This window comes from Heliangelus exortis, chromosome 2 (assembly GCF_036169615.1).
Source record: "Heliangelus exortis chromosome 2, bHelExo1.hap1, whole genome shotgun sequence".
NCBI lineage: Eukaryota > Metazoa > Chordata > Aves > Apodiformes > Trochilidae > Heliangelus > Heliangelus exortis.
This window is the reverse complement of record NC_092423.1, coordinates 19,222,118-19,245,189: the sequence shown is the minus strand read 5'-3', so window position 1 is coordinate 19,245,189 and position 23,072 is coordinate 19,222,118. Positions and strand designations below refer to the sequence as shown.

Below are 23,072 nucleotides of genomic sequence, written 5' to 3'. Positions count from 1 at the left end.
GTTGAGTTTGCTATATAGAGGTCGACAGCAAAGGAAAATACATAGAGGGGAGAAAGGGTGGTGGTGGCTAGAAGGAGACTTTTTCAGGTGTGTGTTAGGGAATTCTCATCAGGTGGATCTAGATTATAGTTATTCCAGGTTTCTCCTGAAGTAAGGAATGAAGAAGAATTGTAGTGAGTTCTAAAATAAATGATATCTCACTGTGTTCTGTCAATTTCTTCAGTTTACCAAACAGAACAGCTTAGATAGGAGTTGTACTGCTTTTCTTTGCTGTGTGAAATTAAGAAGTAATAGTAATCTTTTGACTGAATTCTCTGCCCAGTGTGTTCAATATATTCTATTCACCTAACAGAGTCTGCTTATGATACAGCTCAAGTTGATTATTGAGCTTGTTTAAAAAAAAAAATCTTTCCCATTAGTAGCATAGCAAAGGTTCAAATGGTTCTCAGTTGTAAATAATTGCATGTGAGGTAGAACAAAGTGCTACAGTTGAAGTTGTAACAACTCCTTGTATGTTAGTGAGTTGTGAACATGGTGGTTGTCTCTGAGGTGTACTGGAGAGAAGCCTTTACCATTCAAAATCTAAACTGCTGCTCAGATTGCAGTATGAAAACTGGAACTTTATGATAACCAGTTTCTCAAACTCAGAAGTTGTAGTATGTGTACTTGCAAAAGAAAACCTCCTTATCATCTTTGTAGGAGACAGAAGCCTAATTTTTTTGTTGGCATTTTTGTCTAGAAACAAAACCAGAATTAAGATAACTGTATTACATTGAATGTGCTTCTATGTGCTTGTTTTTAATATTTAAAAAGACCTGAGTCTTGCACTCAAGGAGTATTTTTCCTGTGTTGTGGGTTTTTTTTATTATTTTTTTTCTTAAAAAGTTTGTTTAATTTAAAATTTTATTTATATTTATTTTTGCCAGTTACTTGGCAAATAAATCCATTCCAATAAGAGACCAGAGTTCATTGCATGCACTAAAGTTACTGAAGTTATCCTTGCTTCAACAGCTGAATGAACCATACTAACTGAGCAGGATGTAGTTCAAGTAGGTGGGTCACCAGAGAACTTTGCTTAACAGCAGGTTAGAGAAGTTGGTTTCTTATATACTTTCAGCTCTTAGACACTGATGTCCACTGTGTTCCCTTTTTTTTGTCTGATAAGCTGGGACATACTGGTTGTTAGTGAAAGTGGTGGCTTTTTTTTTAATGTTCATACAAGTCTTTTGACTTCTGTGTGCTTGATAGTGAGGTGGTCACCAGTATTGTGGGTTTTAAATGGTCAAGACCTGTTTGGGAGGCAGTTTCACACCTGGCAAGTCACAATGAGTCTTGGCTTTAGCAAAGTAATGTTCTAGTGTGTGTGAAACTTATTTTTATAGACTGGAACTGTAGTCAGCTTAATAATCATGTATGTGTGGCAAATAATAAATAGAAGGTGTAATCCCAGTATTCATTTCTTATAATCACTGTTTAAGTTTTTAACTATTGCTTGAAAAGCTTTAGTTTTTCCTAAATCACCTAATTCATCTTAGCTGACCTATAGTGAGTTTGGAACATGCATCTCTTCAAGATAAGTGGCAACTGCTCCTATCTTTGCTGTTATTACAGCACCAGCTGTTACATAGTGTGACCTTTCAGTGTGTTCACATGTAGCTGAACTTCTAAATGAAAAAGCAGGACAGATACAGGTGATGTATGAGGCAGTAATATTGGGGTGTATGTGAGCATGAAGTAGCATGTAAGGGTCTTTGTGTCCTGGCTTGGGAAATTGGGTGATGTGCATATGTTGTCCAGGGGCTGATAGTACTGGTATCCACAGAAAGACTAGAGAAGGTATCTTTAGGAATTGTAGCTCAACTGTTGCTCAAAAACTTATTTTTCCCCATCATTGTATTATGTGCCAAACGTCTTTCTTGACTGTATTTTAAGAATTACTTAATTCTAATTTATGGTGGGGTTTAAATCAGAATCTTCTGAGTTGGAAGGGAGCCATCAGGATCATCAAGTCCAACTCCTGTTCCTATGTAGGGCACCCCAAGAATCACCCCATTTGCCTGAGAGCATCATCCAAATGCTTCTTGAACCAAGGCAGGCTTGGAGCCATAACTACTTCCCTGGGGAGACTGTTCCACTGCTCAGCTGGGTGAAAAACTTTTTCCCAATTTCTAACCCAAACTTCCCCCAGAACATCTTCCTACCATTCCCTTGGGTCCTGTTGTTGGTCACCAGAGAGAAGAGGTCAGTGCCTGCTCTTCCTCCTTCCCTAGTGAGGAAGCAGTGAGCTGCCATGAGGTCTCCCTCAGTCTCTTCTCCAGGCTGAACAGATCAGTTGCCTTTAATTGTCACATTTGTGCAGTGCTGCAGCTGGTCTAATAAGCCACCTGGATTTTAGTCCTGGGGAATGTGTTGAGGGGGCTGTGACTTCCTGTTACATAAGATTTGAGATAGTACTCACCTGGATCTCAGCTGAATGTGGCATAATTGGAATATCTGCACTTGCATGTGTATTTCTTGGGACTCGGTGCAGTGACACAATCTGTCATTCCAGAGCCAGTTTAGATGAGACAGTACTTAATATTTGTGGAAATGGAGCTATACTGTTACCTACAAAGCCAGTTCAGGTACACTGTGCTCTCATAGTGACAGGTGGCTGCTAGTAATCCTACCACACCTGGACTGTTCCTGCATCTACTGCACAGATAATTCACAATCTGAACACATGAGAGTTAATTTTTTCCACAAAATCTTTACTATAACTGGTTGTATTTATCTTCTCCAAGTTCCCTTTTTTAAAAAAAACCCCTTTCATCAGATTCATCTATAAGCTTGTTATTGTAGCTACTTATAGAAGTTGTACGATGTATCCATAGTTTCACACCACATCCCCAGCATTTATGTAGTATAAAATAACCATAAAACTTGCTTTTTGTGTAAAAAGAAGGAGGCAAAGAAGGAGGAAATAGGATTGTAGGCTTTCAATATGCAGATAAGGTTGTAATCAGAGCTCTGACAGCTCTGGCTTACAGGCTGCCTGAATAGAATTTCTGTGCCTGTGCTTAGAATTAGTTTTGATGTGGTTATTACGTCTGAATCTGTAAACTAGAATGTGCATTGACAAATATGGTGCCAATAGAGGTTAACTAAGCTTAATTTTGGAAGAATAAAACTTGCTATTTTCTTTTTTCTTCAGTTTGAAATACTAACTACCAAATCATTCAGGACTAATACACTGTTCATTCTCTTTGAAGATGTCTCTTGACATAATTCTTCAAGAAATTTGGAAATAAAAAATTTTAATGTTTATTAATAATTTTCCTTAAATGACATTTTATGTAAGAACATTACTGTGACTCCTTTCAAGAATGCTTAACAAGTAGTAGAAAGTTTAGTTTAGTTTAAAGCAAGTTTAAAGCATGCAATGTAAAAATTGACATATGTGCTTTTGTTATTTCTGTGGCTTTCACACAGCAGTAGCATAGTAAACTTCTAATAAGAGAAGGAAAAGTGCATGTAAAATACACATTACTAGTAGTTTTTTTTTAATAAATATGAAAATCTGCTACTTATTCACAATATTCTTCTCCCTCCCCACTTCCTCTGTGCCTCCCTCTGCAAAAAACCCCTCACCCAAGCCCAAACAACACAGTCTTGTCTTTTATCTATGACTGTGCAGTCTGGGAGGCAGTGAATGTTTGTAGCTGGATAGTGGAATAAAAAATCTGCTTAAGCACAGTATGCTGTATTGCATTTGTGTGGCAAGGTTTTGGTAGCAGGGTTCCAGTAGTGGTGGGTTCTGAGAAGCTGCCAGAAGCTTCCCCTGTGTCTGATGGAGCTAGTGCCAGCTGGCCCCAAGATGGACCCACTGCTGGCCAAGGCCATCAGTGTCTGTTGTAGTGCCTCTGGGATAACATAGTTAAGAAGAGGTGAAAAAAACCCCAAACAAGCCTGCAGCAGCTGTTAAAAGAAAGGAGTGAAAATATGTGAGAGAAACAGCTCTGCAGACACCAAGGTCAGTGAAAAAGGAAGGGGAGGTGCTCCAGGTGCTGGAACAGAGATTCCCCTGCAGCCTGTGTAAAAGACTGTAGCGAGGCAGACTCTCTCTGCAGCTCATGGAGGTCCATGGTGGAGCAGATACTCACCTGCAGCCCATGGAGGACCCTGTGCTGGAGCAGGTGGATGCATCTAAAGGAGGCTGTGACCCTGAGGGAAGCCCATGCTGGAACAGGCTCCAGGCAGGACCTGTGGACCCATGGAGAGAGGAGCCCGGGCTGGAGCAGGTTTGCTGGCAGGACTTGTGACCCTTTGGGGGATGCACACTGGAGCAGTTCATTCCTGAAGTTCTGCACCCCTTGGGAAGGACCCACACTGGCCTAGTTTGTAAACTACAGCCTGTGGGAAGGCCTAACATTAGAGAAGTTAGTAGGGAACTGTCTCCCGGGGGAATACTGTCCCAATACATGCTGGAGCAGGGAAAGAGTGTGAGGAGTCCTTCCCATGAGGAAGGAGTGGCAGAGGCAGCAATGTGTGGTGAACCGACCACAACACCCATTCCCTGTCTCCTGTGCTGCTGAGGGGAACAAAGTAGAGAAAATCAGGAGTGAAGCTGAGCCTAGGAAGAAGGAGGGAGAGGTGTTTTAAGATTTAGTTTTTATTTTCTCATTACCCTTCTCTGCTTTGATTGGTAGTTAATTAAATTTCCTGAGCCTAGTCTGTTTCATCTGTGAAGGTAAGTGCTGAGGGATCTCTCCTTGTCCTTATCTCCACCCACAGCCTTCCATTACATCTTTTTTCTGCCCTGTTCAGCAGCGGAGTGGAGTCATAGAGCAGTTTTGGTGGGCACCTGGCGTGCAGCCAGGGTCAACCCACCACAGCCCTTTCAGTTGCTGATATCAGGCATGAGAAATTAGAGGGAGTGAACAGAGATTGAGAGAGATGAGCAGAGCGGTTATGGGGAATTTCTTTTGTTCTTATTGTGGTGAAGGTGAAACTACTTCTTTTATTCTGAAATACTGTTGATTGAGTGATGTGTGTTTCTTGTATGTGTCATAGATGTGTGAGTGATGTTTGCATTTCGTGGGTAGGAGAAAATACTTTTTTGCTTTTTAGATTTGTTGGTGGGTAGAGTGATTGTAGACCCATAACCTTTCTGCACTGCAGTTCAAAAGTTGACAGAATTGCTTAGGATTGTGCAGTGTCCAGTCATCAAGGTTAGGAGTAAAAACAGCAGAAGGTGCTGCAGAAGTGAAGTATTGTCTCTGTGTCTTCCACTTCAGTTGGTGAACTGGACCTTTTGCACTCTCCTGTGTGCTGTGCATATCAAAGTGGGAGTATCAGTGCTGCTTCTGGTTATGCTGCCTTCGTGCTTTTTTTTTGTGTGCTGGATTTTTCTCTCCATGTATGTATACCCACTGCTTAGTTTTATAAATACACAGCTGAGTTCATAAATTTATTTGAAGATACTGAAGATTTGAAGCACTTCGTTACAGCAGAAGAGGACTGCTAATTTTTTTTTCTGTTTTGATTAACTGCAGTTTATCTAAATGTGCACCTTATTTGTGCATTACTTTATAGTTATATTATGCTAAATATGGATACATAGAGTATTAAGGCTTTGAAACACGTTATAAAATAATTCTGTCATTCAAGTACAACTTAAGTGGTCTGAAGTGTCAAAGTTATGAACCAAAGTGAGACTCCAACAACATGTTTTCTGTTGCAGGAATTGCTTAATTCTTACACAGAAATGTTTTGTGACTGTTAGTTTCATTGCTAGACTGTTAAATAATTTTTAGATGTAATCTCTGAAGTAACTAATTTAACTGCAAGGGGCCTTAAAATGCATTATAGCATTTTGTAGCTAAGAATTTTTAGGGTACAGCTGTGGTTTGTTGCAGAACACTGAAGTGAACCATTGTGTGCTGTGTTTTCTTCAGCTAGATTGAATTGGGTCAGTAGCACACTTCCAGACTAATAACAAAAGCCTGGGTGTTTAGTTGGAAATCTAGTGAACCAGGACAGGTATTTCTCATAGCTTTCTGATGTTTATAATTTGGATTCTTGCAACTAGCAGGGCTAGTATAAATATGTAGAGGGAGTTTTATGACTTCGGACTTGTCAAGTTGGAGTAGCCAGATCTGGATACATGCTGCCTGTCATTACTAGGTTACATTGTATTCTGTATTAACTCTCTTCTAGTTACCTTAAATGTAGCAAGTTAAAGTGTGACTAAGTGTTACCTGTAGTACCTACTGACTGGATGGTCTTGAAAGAATGCTGATTTGCATGTTGAGTGCCTCTAATCTTCTTGTCAGAGTCTGTAAATTTATTAACTGTAGTAGATGTTTTTGACAGAGCTAACTGAACATGCATATATTTTTATCTGATGTCTTGATAAAGAGAACTAGGTCAAGTCTCTAATTTATCCAGGTATAAACCTCGAAATGCTTTAGGTAGTCAGTCTGTTTTTCTTCTACCTGTCAACTGTCTGCTTTAAAAAAAGTTCTCTTCTTCTCCTGGGACAGATAACTGAATAGAGATGGGGCAGAGATTTGGCAAATTTGTCAGCATCAAGAAATGATTATTTGAAGATGGAGATGACTTAATTTCTTAAGTTGTCAAGTTGCAGAACATAGCACTTTCAAGGAGAAGTACTGACAGAATGTGTTCTTTTGCTCTATTAGTGGTGTCAGCCAGATGGGGATTCTTGAATGTGGCAGAAGATCTTTTGATTCCTGCAGGTCTTTCGTTGTGGCTTATAAATACTAAAGTCTGGTGTGAATCAACTTCAGTTTGCTTCTTTTCAAATAACTTAGCTGAAAAATTGTGTAGCTAGCTACTTGCTGACTTTGCTTTAAATCCTTGCATGGTTGCAAGCTTTTTAAAATTTTTGTTTCTTTAATTATTTTTTTAATAAAAATATTTAAGGTGGGTATTTTTAGGTTTTTAAGGTCTGAAAATACAGAAGGTAATTTTTAATCAAAAAAGTGATCAAAGAACTTCAGCTAGTTACAAATAGGTAGGATGATGCATGGACAACATTGACACAACTGGAACTCTAGAAGTGATTTGTGATCAACTTTATATCCGGAGCTATTTTGTAGATATCCATTTTTTTCCCCAGAATTTTTACAGTTATTGCAACAATGGGTATGTGCCTGTGAATATAAACTGTTTTACAGTAATAGCAATAACTACCTGTATGGATGTCTTTATCCTTCTAAACAATATTTTATAAACCATAATAGACGTTTTGTATTATGTGAAGTAGTAGTGTGTAAGACAGGCATATTCAAAGTCTCTAGTATTAGGAAGGTTTATCTTAGATATGATATAGAATATTAGGGCTGGCTTTGGTATGTCTCCTGCTGATGCCCAAGGGTGAGGCCAAATGGGGTAGAATACTGGTGAAGGTTGACAAATCTGCAGAACCTGGGAGATGAATACCTGGGAGCAATCAGCTGGGCTGCATGCAGGCTTCTGCAGCTACTGATGAATGGGAGATAAGGTTGCTGAGGGCATCAGGGGCTGCCAGTTGGAAAGCCATTGATTAGAAACTAAGCCTTCTGATCAGCTGCTGTGCTTACTATTGCAATCTGTCCCTGTTCTTTTTGGGGGAGTGTGAGTTAGTTGCCAAGCAAAAGACATTTTAGTGCTTTACTTCTGAAGTTGCTTCCAAACAACCTACTTCACAGCATGCCATGCTACTGGGTATTTCTGTATAAACCAAAATGCATTAATTCTCTCTTTCTAGGTTAATTATAAGAAAGTTGTAAGAGTTTGGAGTGTGTGCACCATTTTTTTTCACTAAAATGTGAACCAAAACCTGCAGCAAAACCAAATGGATTTAACCAGGGTGCTGTTTAATTAATGATTAACAGGAGCAGCAGAATAAAATATTTTGTATATCAGGTTTTAATTCCTGTGGGTGAAAGGATAGAAAGAGATCAGGTGTTAGGTTTCGGGAACTCTGGTGCTGATTTAGTTTAATTTTCTGTTTTGTTATTTGCAAGTTTAAGGGTTATGTATTGTAAAACATTAAAATTGCTCTTTTCACTTAAATACTGCTGTATTTATTTTAACTGAATCAATTCAATTGCTGTTGTCAAGTAATATGAAGCAGTAATTCTGTGATTGAAATGAACTTCAGTTAAAAAACTTTTCAGAAAGTGTAGGTTTCGTGCTGCACAATAGTACAGCTTGGGAGAGAAAGCAAATCTCTAATTTAAACAGTTGGTGTATATGGATAATGCCTGTTAAAAAAAATTGGAATATATGAATGTAGTACCAAAAAAAAAAAAAAAATCAACCTAATAAATATATCTGGGTCTGGGCCCAAGAAATATGTTGAAATTACTACCAAAATTAAATAAGTCTGGTTCACATGTGGTGTGGTTTCTTTTTCTTTTTTTTTTCTTTTTTTTTTTTTTTTTTGGGGGTGGGGAGGGTGATGAGCAATGAAGGGTTTGATGGTGTTTTGGTTGGGTGGTGGTTTTTTTTGTTTTTTTTATTTTTTAAGGCCCTTGGTTGTAATTCCATACTCATAGCCGGCATAGATGATGCCATCACTTCAATAGGGTGGTTGTATCGTTGCCCTCCTCTCTTTGAGTTCTTGTTACTTTTTTCAATCTGGCATTGTCATTCTTATGTCCTTTTGGAAAGATGGCTCAAAGGAATTTTGTAGCTGAAAAAAATGTATTTTATTTTTAGCTCGCTGATTAATTTTTCTGTATGGTCAAATGAATTCTCTTCCTAGAGCAAGGGAGGCAGTAGAAAGTACACAGCAGGGGATGACCAATGATCTTTTGGCAGCAGTGTGCAATTATGTTAGCTTAAAGTGAACCTGAAGTAAACTGGAACTGCAGCTTGGTTTCTTAACTAACTTTTAGGAACTGTGGTCTATTTAATCTTCCGTAGATCTTTTTTTGTTATTTAGTTAACAGGTCATATTGAGACATAGAGTTTATTGCCTCATTGCAATGCTGGGAATTCAATCCTGCAGGACTTTACTTGGTTGACAGTCATTATTCAGGTGATCGGTTCCATTAGCATGCCTTGGACTGGAGTTCAGTAAATGACTTGTACAAGAATTCTTTGACCTTTGTTGTGTTATTATAAGAGACTGCATATAATCAATGTCTGCAAAGGATGCTATATGAAACTTGCTCTAAATTTACAGAACCCTGAGAGAAGAACAAAGGTACATTCCCTGTATTCTTTTTCATAGAATCATAGGAAGTTAGGCATTGGAAGGGACCTTGAAAGATCATCTAGTCCAATCCCCCCTGCCAGAGCAGGGTCACATACAGCAGATCACACAGGAACACCTCCAGGTGGGCTTTGAATGTCTCCAGGGAAGGAGCCTTCACAACCTCCCTGGGCAGCCTGTGCCAGTGCCCTGTCACTGTGACCTCATAGTGAAAAAATTCTTCCTCATATTTATATGAAACCTCCTATGCTCCAGTTTATAACCATTGCCCCTTGTCCTATTATTAGTCACCCCTGAGAAATTTTGGCTCTGTCCTCCTGGCACTCACTCCTTACATACTTATAAACATTGATGAGGTCACCCCTCAAGTCTCCTCCAAGCTGAAGAGACCCAGCTCCCTCAGTCTTTCCTCAGAAGGGAGATGTTCCACTCCCTTCATCATCTTGGTCACTCTGTGCTGGACTCTTCCAAGCAGTTCCCTGTCCTGGAACTGAGGGGCCCAGAACTGGACACAATATTCCATATGTGGCCTCACCAGGGCAGAATAGAGGGGGAGGAGAACCTGTCTTGACCCACTAACCCCCCCTCCTTCTAATGCACCCCTAGATGCCATTGGCCACAAAGGCACATTGATGGCTCAGGGTCATGCTGCCATCCACCAGCACCCCCAGGTCCCTTTCCCCTATGCTTCTCTCCTACTTATTTAGTATTCCCATCTCTCGTTATATTCCCTATCAGCTACATGTCTTTCTCTTAATTTCAACATAAGTAAGATAGTCTGCTGGATTATCTGTGCCTTTCTTCTACTTCCAATTGAAAAATTGCTGGAGTTAAGTAAATTAAAAAGACTCTAGTAATTAGTTTTGTCTAATGTTATCTACTGTGGGTTAAAGTAGCTTTTAATTCTGAGTAAAATGAAGAGGCATTTTTATCTAAAACTGGGGGAGAAAACTTAGTGCCACAATGCAGTGGTGTCAGATTTGACTGTAACTAATTCAGTATAGGAAGATGGATTTGTTTACCTCCTTCTTAACTGCTCTTATTTTGACCTTCTAGTCTTGGGAACTCTGCTGGGTATCTATAGTGGGCATGCCCATTCTTTACTTTTTTGTATTTTACTGTTTTTTTTTCACTTATTTTTGCTTTTTTTAATAGTGTCAGAGAAAATATGGTTCTTTCTCCTTTGGTATGGGCTGTCCATGCTTTTGACCACTTTAGGTTTCTGCTGTGACTTTTTAAAGTTTGGACTCCTCAGGGGATATGGGTTTCTCATCAGACCCAGGCAGTCTCAATTTGCCTGGATGCTAAGGTTACAGGATCAGTGTCCTTTCACTTACCCAGCTTGCTGTTTATGGAGCTCAGATGCAAGTTGTGACAGTCATGCTGTCAGACTGTTCTAGCTGCACAGCTCTGAGACTGGTTTCATTTTAGTCTTCTACAGGAGACCTTATAGTCCAAAGCAATTCCTGCCATGAGTTCACCTGAATTCTGCTTTAAGAGAAGCTAGATCCACAAACCTAGTCTGTTCCACTGAAGAGCTGCAAGAATGAGATTTCCATGTTACACTCTAAAGGGTAGGAGGTGAAGGGACAATGTCACTTGCTACAACTTCAGTCTTCAGCCAGTATTTGCCTTTTTAACTCCTCTTCCTCAAATCTGGTTGTACCTACAGCACCGCATGCACTGGTGCCTCTCTCTTTTATAGGATTAGTGCTCTTCTGCTGTAATACCTTGTGGATGTCATGTCCTCCCCAGCTTATTTAATACCCATGATGTTTTTGAATGCTCAGACAATAAATCTGTGTCAGAAATCTTTTGCCAGAGCTAAGACTTTGAACACACAACTGGAGAAGAGAGCCTTGCCATGGTCTGTGTGCTCAAATATTAAAGATTGTCTGACCATCTGTACATATGGCCAGATTATTCCTTCTACTGTGTAGCAGAAATCAAAGCTTTATTCCATTTACACGTTGTATGGGATTTGGCAGGAGATTGTAGGGAGATTCAGCTGTTGCTGTTCACTTAAACTTCAAGCTCTGTCCAATAGTAAACTGGAAGGAGGAGTTCCATGAGGACAAAAACACCGAAATAAGAAATAATAAGTAACCGGATTACTGAGATACATAGGCATGCATTTATATCCCTTCCTTTCTCCTACAGAATGCTTTGTAGCTTCATGCATTTAAGCATTTTGAAAGTACCTAGGTTTTTTTTTCAGAATTTTCTCAAATTCTCAGCTGAAACTACCACTTTTTTATTTTTTATGCTATATTGCCATAAGATTTTACAACTACAAATACAATATTAGATTTAAAAAAAAACAAACAAAAAAGGAAAATGTAAAAGTGTGTTAGTTATTTGTCTAAAGGTATGAGGCACACTGTTCCCACCTGCCAGAACTACTGCTGTTACTGAGTGGCACATACTGAAACTTCAGAGAGCAGAAATGGGTGACAGAATCTGAGATTCTAAGAGGCTGGGAAGGAGTTAGGCTTGAAATTTAGAGGCTGAAGTGGAAAGGGTGGTTCTGTGTTACATTAGCTTATTAGGATCTACTTTATAGAAGAGTGTAGCCAGAATTCCTGGCACCAGAAGTGCTCTGTGTCACAAGAGTACAAGTATCTGCACAGTTGCTCAGCTTCAGCCTCATGAAATCCAAGTGCAGGCATATTGCTCCCTTCCACTGGGAGGCTATTCTGCAGAACTCCCTGCACTCAAATTTTCTTCAGCTGTCAAAGTTCCCTCCTGCACTTCAGTTTTCTGTAGTGCATCTTCTCTGCCAGAGCTGCAGAGGAGTAGTGAGGGAAGATCTAATGGACTTGAGTCTTGTTAGAGATAGGAGACAAGAAACCTGTGAAACTCGGCTCTGAAGAGACTGAATGGAACATGCTTAACTCTTCTGCATAAAGGACTGGCTCAGTTCTTTGCCTCTCGGTGTCCTGTGATCATTATTTTGTGGTAAAGTTTGCTCAAGAAGTTTTCTAATTCTTTATTAATTCTGCAGTGCTATGGGTCCCTGCCTTCAGTTTTACTCATGCAACCAATTGTGGGTTTATGCTTAAATTGCATGAGTGATACGACCTGAATTAAAAATGCTGATAAGAAAAAGTTCTTTTCACTCCATTTTACTGGTTTGGTTAGGGTGCAGCCTTAGTTGGGTAGGCAGCTGAGGGAGTGGTGGAAGGAAAAAGAGAACCTCCAAAACTGGTTTTGCCACTAGTGAAAATGTATTTCAAAATTCCACAGGCTTGCCGAGGTGGGGCTAAGTTAACAGCTTCCCTTGTCTCAGTGGGAGATTCATCATCTCTGCTCACTGACCTTAAGTTGCCAGCTTGCAGCTTTGGTGTGAGAACAAAATTAATTTCACCATCACCATCAATATACTCGGGACTTCTTGCTTTGATAATCTGGTTCAGTGTATGGGGAATTTACTGAAATGAACCTGCTGCTGCTGAGCATCTCTCAGCACCCAGTGTTTCATTTCATGTCTGGAAAGCTGGAGTGTTACGAGGCAGCTGAAGTACATATGGCGTATGTAGGACTTTGTTTAAAATGAACTGATCAGTTAATTTCAGTTTCAAGGAAGTCCTTAAAATCTTGACTTAAAAAAAAAAACCCCAAAACTTTAATGCTCTCAGTCTGCAGGCAGATTATGGTTCACCATAAGCTTAATGCTGTGTTTCAATGAACTGCTGATCATTTTAGTAGGTGAATGTAAAGGAGGGATGAGTGAAGCAAAAGCAGCAATTCTAAAGATTCTTCTTCCTGTGTGCAGCTCTCTGTACCAATGTACTGAGCAAAAATAAAAGTATATAATCTATAATAACTTTTCTATTCTACCCTTTGTGATAGCCTCTTTGCTGCTAATACCAATTTTCTTACTGGTTAAATGGAATAGGTAGTCATCAAGATATACTTCAGCTCTGTGAATTTTAGGAATGGAATTTCTAATTCCTTAAATAATTTTGTACAATCTTTTTCTGAGGCACTTCAAGCATGATAGGATCCTTTATCTGCAGACTTGCTAGTTAGCTGGTAATGGAGAATTGTATGAAGATCTGTACTGATGCCAGCTGTTCCTCTCCATTTGAAGGATGTGGTTTTTTTTTGCATCTGATCATCAGACTTCTTGATTTCTTAAAAGGATTAGTTTGAGTTGTCCTATACTTGGGAAATTGTGAAGGTTTTAATAAGATGATTCCTGGGTATAAGATCTCTTATATAATATATATAATGGTGTTCTATTGCATGTTGTTTGGGGCAATTGAAGTGGAAATGGAACTGCTTTGACATACATCCTGTAGTCTCTGAACTGGTTTGGAATTGATTCACACTGCTCTGAGACTTCAGAGATGAACTTGAGAGGGGTAGCAATAACAGAAAGATTGTACTGTTTTTATCCTGCAAACTGCATGTTTCCAGACATGCGGGAGAATTTCAAGGATGAGTCGAATTGCAAGGGTGATTTGACTTCTGACCTCCTTTTTCTGAGGCAGAAAGCAAGATTTGGTTTGGTCTCTCAGAGTAAGTGAGAGTCAGCAGATACTGTGAAGTCAACTGTGGTATATGCATCTGTGCCAATATATCCATGGCACCTTTTTGTGACTGACCTCCTTGGTGAGTACAGAGATCCTAGGAGAAGGAAATACGGTAGAGAGTCTTTAGGCTATGCCCAAATTTCTTATCAAGCAAATCAAGCAGGTTTCTTATTTCTTATAAGCCTTGCTCTGATTTTTGGAGGCTTGTCTCCAGAATTCCAGGGTTTGGAATCCAGGAATAAAAGCCTGGAGGTAGAACTGAAGGTAGTTTTAATATATATGATAGTTTCTGAAGGACAGAACTTGGTTAACTAACATTAATATTTACTTAAAAGTTAAGGGAAAGCACACAAATTCACTTATAAAGAGTGGTTGCTTCTGTAATGTCAGCTAACAATTTTGTTGCGTGTGGTTTCTTTTTCAGTGCTCCTATTATCTGATAATTCCTTTTTTTTTATTTTTTTACTTTGCTTTTTTCCTAGAGATGTGAATTATGCCCTCATAAGGATGGTGCTTTAAAGAGAACAGATAATGGGGGTAAGTTTTATTCTTATTTTTTGTGAACTCTGTTATTTTGTATGAGGGAAATATGGCAAAAATATTAAATGGTGGCAAAAATATTAAAGGGATCATAAACAGAAATGAAAACTGTCCTGGCTTGTTTGGAAAGAGCTATTTTACAGTAACCTTTCTTTATTCAGTATAGAGTGAATGCATGAGTGCATTTTCAGAGGATACCTCATTTACTAATAGGTTCTGTAACAAAAAAGTTAGAGCAAAAAAGTTGCAGTACTGATTATCTGTCCCTTGCATTTTTCTAATTTCATTTGCCAGGTTATTACTAGTTCTGTTCCTGCCTAGTAGATCTGTTAGAGAAAGTCTCCACTGAATATCCTGTCTTGATTATGTTTAAATTAATAACCGGGTGGTATGTGTGAAAAATTTCAATTAACGTTTCAATCACTTCTGGAATTCCTTCTTCTCTCTTTACTAGATACCTGTAAATTCCTGTCCATCATCTCTCTGTAAATAGCCTGGTCATTTTGATACTGAGCTCTTTTTCTTCTGAGAGGAGAAAGTATGATCAGGACTCTGGATTTCATTTGGGCAGTCTGTGCAAGTTGTATTCTTGAGATTTTATGCTGCAGATGTAGTACTCTGTATCTTAGCTGAGTGCTGATGCAGCTTTGCTGTTTCAGTTGGAGGAGCACAGAGCCTGTTTGTGTTTGGGCTGCTCTGCTCTTCTTGTTGTCTGCACTTTGGCTGCAATGTACACTGTATGCTCCAGTGTTCACCATTCTAGTGTCTGCTTATCTGCTGATGTTACTGATGTTCTTTTGTTGTTTTTGTTGTGAGATTCCATTGGGTCTGTGTGGTCTGTATGGCAGTGAAGCTATCATCTTAAGTGCCAGCCCAGTACTTAAATCTTAAAATTCTTCATCTCAGGTTGATATAGGGAAGTGTTGAATTTGTTTCTTCAGAAATGTCAGCTGGACACTTGCTTTTTTTAGGAAATAAGTAATTAGAAAGCATCAAACCTCTTGAAATACACAGTAAGATTTGTGAAGTGTGAAGTAGTTGAAGTGTTTTCTGTTTCTATACTTAGAGTGTTTGGGAATGCCTTGCTATTCCATGTGGTAATTTTGTAACTTTTTCTTTGCATAATCTTGAAAACATTTTGAGATCGTGCATTGAAGATCCAGGCATCCTGCTCGTGATCTCTCTTATAGCTGTATTAATTGTAATTCTGAATATTTGTATGAAATTTTGTTACTATATAAGATTGAAATTATTTAAGTTTGAATAGTAAAGATGTTTCACTGTTCCATAACCAGCTATTTTAATCAGTGAAAGCATCATAGTGTGAATTTCATAGCAGAGAAGTCTTTAGAATTTGTACTTCACCTTCTGGAAATGTCCTTGCCTTCTCAGTATTAGAACTTGTCCATGGTGTTGAATACAGTAAATTCTACCTTCTGGACTAAATGTCCTTTGGATAACATCTTGTCAGAAGGATGTGAACATTCGGAAAAAATGAGCTCTGACTGGTGTTGCGTTTCAGGAATCTACATTTTTTTACCTTAAGTTTTTATTTCAGAGAGTTGCCTAACAAGGGTTTGTGCCAGAAGAGTTTCAGACTTATGGAAATATTACTGAAGGTCATGTAATGTGCATGCCATTGTAGAAGTAGATTTACTGTAGGCTGTTACTTGGATTTTTTAAAATGCTGTTACATTTGTTGTGAAGGAAGATGATAAAAAGATGCAGGTATTCCTGAAAAATTTTGAAACAAACATGTCTAATAAAACTTTATCAGGATCTAGCTTTAGAAATCTGTAAGTACAGAGTCCTGAGTAAAAATAACTACATTGTCTCAGCTTTTCAGAACAAGAGAAGAAATTACTGATTTTATGTCAGTGATAAAAAGTTATACTTCTTTCTGCCTTCTGGCAACAGGTAACTTCATTTTGTAGCCAGAAAACCAATGCATTTTTTGTTTTGAGTATGCAGATAGCTGAGCTCGCAATTGGTCTGTTACTTCCGTAGGGTTTGTTGCTTGTAGTGTGGTTGGTTTGTTTGTTTGTTTGTTTTTTTTTTTTTTTTTGTGTGTGTGTGTGTGTGTGGTTTTTTGTTTGTTTTTGGGGTTTTTTTTGTTTTTTTTTTTTGTGTGTGTGTGTTATAACAGTCTTCTGGATATTTGCTTTTTAGTAATTGTAGCAAATGTGTTTTGGATGCTGAAGATACTGTGTTTTCTTCTTAGTGTTTTTTCTGTCTTGTGAACTTTCACTGCAGGCTTCCATGATTTTCTTAACATGCAGTAAGACAGTGTTACTGGAGGGACAGTCCTTACCCTGCATTTCTTCCTCCACCCCTGCCCCTACATCCATTTCAACCAAATGAAAGCAGCTCCCTGACCAGCTGATCCTGATAATACTGAGACAGGGGGATGTCCAAGACTGTTCTTTTAGCAGCAGGCTCTACATTGGCTGTAACTGGGAGCAGCCTGATCTTTTACCTCTTACATGATGGTGTTACCTTGCCTTTAAAAACCTCTGGGGCACTAAAAGATAGATATTGCTAAGTAATCTAGTCTATTACTGACTGACTAGAAAGCAGTAATGGTGGTGTATGGTGTGCTTGTACTGGTGTGTTGTATTTTGGTGTTTGTTTTTGTTTGGTCCCTCTACCTGCCTGCCTCCTTTTGGTGTGAGGTCCCTTGTGTACATTCTTCCTCTTTCTTTCCTTTTACTGGCCTTTTACTGCTAATATGACTTTCTGGAGATCAGCAGTTCTATAGCTTTGCTTTTCAGGTTTTATGTTTACGGTTGTAGATATCTTCTGTACCGTAGTTGAGCTTATCAGTACAGTTGCTAAGAGGTAGTGTTGGGTTTTCCAGTATCATCTGTGGCAAATATGGCCTTGTACTTTTCAGTGATACCATAAATACAGCATTCTTGGAGCAGTACTATCATGGACCTTGTACAGAACTGAAAAGTGCAAGCCTGAGATAATAAGGGGAGAGGAGCATATCGTGGGGGCCAAACAACATTTGTCCTGCTCTCTTTATCAATACGAGCTGGATTCTTGGGAAAGTTCTTGTATACCTTCTCTGAATACTTTCCTAGCCTGCAAGTATTTATATTTTGGGACTTAATGAACCAGAAATGGTTTGGGGTTTTTTTTGTGTTCAGTGCAACAGGAGTACATCACACTACCAATGTGTCCATTTCTGCATCAAGTTTAGTGTGGCAAGGCATGTTGCAGTTGATCTGTACAGTGTGTCAAGAGGTACCTGGTTTGTTTTGAACTTGTTACTTCACAGTTTTATTTGATGACACTGGGCACTGGCTAAGTGACAGGAAATGACAATGAGCAGTTACACTGTGTTCAACTTCTCAGTACCTCTCTGGCTTTATAGCCCTGTCTACTCCTATATTCAACTTTTGTCTCCTTTTCACAATGAAGGAGCCCAGAATCACTGGGCATTCCTTGTACATTCCTTGTACAGGACCATCCTCTTTCCCCTCCATGTGTCTTCCAAATGGTACATAATCCTTACTAGAGCTGAATTTGAAATTTTAGAGAAGCAAATCTGCTGCATCTGATGCCACGGAATCTCTAGATTGAAAAATGATTGCAGTATGGTTTAAGGTTCCCTAACACAGACTACTGATGTACTTATGGGCCACCATTTTTTCATACAAATTTTCTCATTGATTGAAGAATATTCTGATAAGCCTAAACATTCATACTACCTTGAATAGATCCTGAGATTGGAACAAAAGTATTGATTTTAGCAAGGCTTTTGCCTGAAAAGTATCCTTAAAATTGAGTGCACTTTTTTCTACATTTGCTTGGAAAACTGAAGACATGGGTAATTTACATATTTGAGTACTTTATTTTTAGAGCCATAGTTAACATGTCAGTGTTTGGGTTACTGGAGGTGGAATGTGATGTGGAAGTTCAGTTATACTGAATAATAGTGACTGTACTAGTGAAGTGGTTTCTAGACAGTGCTGTGGAAATGTTTCATTTAGAGCTGGAAATTAATCCAGATGGTTCTTCACCAAGTTGCTAGCGTGTCTGAATCTGGAAGAACTGAAGAGTTTATGTGAAGAACCAAGTTGAAATGGCATTTTGTTGTTTCTAAACTTTAGTACGCTGGAGAGAACACAGATTCTTGGCTTAGTGGTGGTGGCTGCTGTTGCTGTAATCAGAATCTGTAGTGAACCTGAAGAGAGAATTCTACCTGGATTTGAGTGGGAGACATCCTAATCTACTTCAGTGGTCCTTTCTGTGCTTTCCATTGTCAGAGACCTGAACTGACCCTGAGCAGAAGCAGCTCAAGTCTGTTTGCACATGTTTGTTCAGTCTCTTCACTCTGAAAATGGTCGTTCTGCTCTGGCACTTGGATAGACCTTGGAAACAATGCAATTGCATTTAGCAGAGTGTAGCCTGAACTAATAGCCATAGTGTGGCTTGTCTGTCACTGGGTTATCCGTGCTGAGGATTATTAAGAGCTGACTGTATTTGGCTGCACATTGTTTGTAATTAATTTGTTGACAGTAGCAAAGCATTACATGGTTATGATCAGGGTAATAGTCAGGAATGTTTTAGTATTTTGGCTACTCAATATCTGGGACTTACAGCTATGGTTAGGTTCTGTGAACAAAAAATATTCTTTCCTACATATGGACTCTGTGGAATTTGTTTTTAAATAAACGTTAGGACTTTTTCAGTGTTCGGAGACTGCAGTGATATAAATTCTGTTAGGTTAGTTACTGATTCATTCATTTTTTACTGATACTGGAAGTAGAAAAGTAGGGCTGAGCTGTGAAAGGAGCTGTTTTAGTATATTTGGTGACAGAATTCCTTGCTAACTTTAGTATTCATGTTCATTTGAAGGCACCACTAGAGAAACATGTGACAGAATATAGGAGTTTTTCTAAAATGAGAAAAACTGATATGTGTATGAATTGCTTATTGATTTGCTGCCTTATGTGTAAGAAGGCTATTGAAAGAGATTCTTTAGTTTTGTACCCTGTGTTAGGTTAGTAGTTGGACAAAAATAAACACTTTTTTTTTTTTGAAAAAGAGAAGAGCAACAAGCGAGCATTTGTTTCAAGATACTTGAGAATTGAAGACTGTTTGACAGTTTGGAAGCTTTTCAGTTCAGTGATGTTTCCTTAACTGTTGCAATTCCATTTGACAGTGAGGAGGAAATAAACTCATGACCATTTGAACTGGTTATAGCTTTGGAATCCTGATTCTTTTATCTTCTCATAACACTGAGCATGCAGTCTGTTTTAAAGTAAATTTATTCAGTTGCATCTAATATTGTGTATCTCCCATTTAGAGTTTTCTTACATTATTCTTTGTCCACAATTTTCTGTAAGCCTAAAAGGCTTGATTTTGCTGTAAAAGTTGTTACTTTGAAATCTGATTCCACTGGATGATGATAAGGAATGCTGTGTAACAGCATTCTTTGTGTGACTTTTCACCAAGAATTCTTTGATGCAGCTGCTTAGGGAAAGGCAAACTAACAATGCAGTGGTTTTATGTCATCCTCCAGGCCCTCTTCCCATCCCCTGAGTTAGCTTGGGCAGCTCCCAAGTCTATAAAAACATCATATGCTGGGTTTTCCTGTTGCTGTTGTTCTTATTAGAGTAAGCAACTCACCCTCATGTTTACAGTTTCGATGGATTTTCTTGGTACTAATGTACCAATGTGGATGGTATAATGTCATAGGTACATTTGGGCATATGCACTTTTCAGGAAGTGCTGACCTACAAATATTAATGTCCTTTTATGCAGATTTGTAAGAGTTTGTATAGGTGGTTTTTTATTTAAACTGGGAAAGGCATTACAATTGATAAACAATTTAAAATGTTTCATTAAAAGAAACACACATAATACCATATAATTTAAATTGCATACTTACTATTTATATTGCCAGTAATAATAATTTATAACTAGGGCATTTTTTTTTTAGAGAATTAAGTAAGTATGCTACTTCTTCCTTTTGATGTATAAAAGGATTTCTTGAGGTAGGAGGAAGAGACTTGTTAATGCCATAGCATAGGATGCCAGATAAAGTTATTAAAGCTATTAGCTTACTCAGTGGACCAGTAAGAATGTAATCTGTAAGCAGTTTCAAAACCAAACAGTTTGTTGTGCTGATGCATGATGGTCTACAATGAAATTTTCATATGTACTGATTCTGTAGTTTGGGAATAAGCTTTGATGGAGCTTGGTGAAATTGTTATGTAAGACTTTGTAAAATGAAGTATTTTCTTCATAGAAATTTCTCTATTTATATTGTATCTTCATTCTATGTCTAGTGTCTAGTGTGAGCATTTTTTTTGCCCAGCTTCAAAAAGAGTGGATCAAGCAGTATTGTGAATAATACTGCAGTAGTTCTAGCAAACCCTAAACCTCCTTATACTAGGGTAAGGGAAAGACAATAGCTTAAGCTGACAGATTTCTTTTCTCCTAAGTTTTATTGTTTTTACAGAAAAGGAAGATCAAAACAAAGGTGTATGGAATGCCTTAATGAAGGCTTAACTGAAGGTCTAAAGTAGTACTTAATGTTAACCCTCTGGCAAACAGTAGCAATAAGGGTCTTAAGTACATCTTTACTGGATTCACCTTTCAGATTGAGATAGAGCTGAGTCTTGGGGTCAGTCCTCAGATCCCATGGTTGTGGAAACTGAGGGTAGAATTTAATGTAAATGTAGGACAGCTGTTGACCCCTCCTGAAAGGAGTGGATTATGGTTTTCCCTTGACTGAGTGTTTCTTCACCTGGTGGTTTTGTGTCTGGTAATCATACAACTTCAGTATGGATTGCATCAACTTATTTACTGATCTTACTGGAAGGTAAACTTCTGTTTTGCCCTTAGTAATCAGGTGAATGCCCTGCTACATGTCAAGCTGATACTACAGGGGGAAGGCAGTGATGTACAGGTGAAACTGAAAATGCAGGGTCTTCCCCTTTAGTGACAGCCCACAGTTTAAATGGATTGAAGTGTATCCTTAAATTACAGTCTGGAGCAACCCTTGTAAGATGCCAACATTTCAACAAAGAAAGATTTTTCAAATCTAGGAAGAATACTTTCACAGAATTGTCATGGTTGGAAAAGACCTTTTAGATCAAAGCATCTAACCATCAACCTGCCCCTCTCCTGCCCTAAGAAATCAATCACCATCCCACTAAAGCATGTTCTGAAGTGCCTCATCTACACAGGTTTTGAATATCTCTAGGGATGGTAACTCCACCACCTCCCTGGGCAGCGCATTCCAGTGCCTGACTACTCTTTCTGTAAAGAAATTCTTCCTAATATCTAGTCTAAACCTCCTCTGGTGCCACTTCAGGTCATTCCTCTAGTCCTATTGTTATTTACTTGAGAGAAGGAGTGAGATGTATTTATAAAGTAAAGAATTAGTGAGAAATAAAGAAGTAGTGAGAATTATTTAGGAATTTACTCAGAATACATAAAAAATGTTTACTTTTGTGTGCAGTTAGGGGATGGTGATAACACCCCAAGGCTCTCCTGTGGGACTGTGACTGGATCTAGGTGTGAGTGTGATTCTGGTCTCTCCAGTCTGTTACTGTTTTGCAGAATATCTTCAACACTGTTTATGGGATAGAGCACCAGTGTAGTGTCTACTCTGTGTCTGTGAGTTTCCAAGCTATAGGTGGACTGTCTTTGATTTGGAAGATAAGATGGATTGCAACTCTGTTGCTGTTATTTTATTATGAAAGAAAAAAATTATAAAAGCAAGGCTTCAAAATTTGCACTGGAAGATGATTTAGAAGCACTGTGAATTTATTTACAGTGAAAGTGCTTCTGAATCAAGTTTTCAACACAAACTGTGTTGTAAAGGCAAAAATTTAGCTAGATGGATAATGTATTGTACATTGCTTATCTTCCTTGCTTTTCATTGTTAATTTTAGGTTGCTTTGTTAGAGTTTGCTTCTAGTAAGAGTTCTTTTTTGGCAACAGTCTTTTGTTTGCAGATGGTGAAACTGTTAAGGACTATCTGTTCTCTGTTGCATTGAGGTGACATTTATTTTCAGTTAGGCTTTTGGAGCCTGATGTTCTTTACTCTTGAGTGTTAATTAATAATGTATATTCAAATTATACCTGCTAAGTATGTTCTGTAAGGTTGTCAAAGAGTTAAAAAGTTAGGCACCTGGAAAAAAGATCTCAGCAAAAGATGAAAATCTGGATAGGTTCTCTGCTGATAACTGGCCATTTTGTATGCCAGAATGAGATGTAAATAACAGCACAACTCAGTAATATATATTTCTGAAGGATAAATCAAAATAAAAAAGGACTCAAAGGAGAAGCTGGAAGTTTCATACTATGTTTTTAGTCTCTGAAGGCTTTTCAGGTTGAAATTCCAATTTCTCATATAGGAGAAAACTGTTTTCATTATTATTGTTATCAGAGTATATCTTGGAGTTGGTTCATACTTGGTTTTGATGTTGTTTTAGTGTTGGCTGAAGCTGTTTCCTGAGGTCTTTTCAAAGAAAAGTGTATTAACTATACTTTTGAAATGTAAGCAGGATTTCCTAAAGTTACTCGAGTTGAAAGCACAGTTGAAGTAAATATTTATTTTAATTTAGCTGTCACAAATAAGCTGTTGCTAGTAAATAATAACCGAAAACTAATGACATCTTAAAACTTCTGGTTGGAGGCATTGATCCTTGTAGAATATTGGATCTTTTAAAGCAAAAGAGGTAGCTTGCTGTCAGTAGTTTTTTTCAGTAGTTTCAGGGAAAGCAATTCTGCTAAGAATGCACAGAAACAAAGAAACTCAA

The 23,072-nt window shown here is 38.3% G+C and overlaps 1 protein-coding gene across 6 annotated transcripts in view; it reads left to right on the top strand.

Moving 5' to 3' along the window:
* MLLT10 (MLLT10 histone lysine methyltransferase DOT1L cofactor) overlaps positions 1–23,072 on the top strand; it is a 116,800-nt gene that overhangs the window by 6,046 nt on the left and 87,682 nt on the right. For 4 of the 6 annotated variants that reach the window (XM_071735068.1, XM_071735071.1, XM_071735070.1 and 1 more), the window contains exon 4: positions 14,229–14,283. The exons of 1 other annotated variant lie outside the window; for it this stretch is intronic. In XM_071735068.1, the coding sequence (XP_071591169.1) occupies positions 14,229–14,283 (55 nt within the window). Of the gene's footprint in view, positions 1–14,228; positions 14,284–23,072 lie in introns of those variants that run through there. One more of the 6 variants, XM_071735073.1, reaches the window with a different exon arrangement.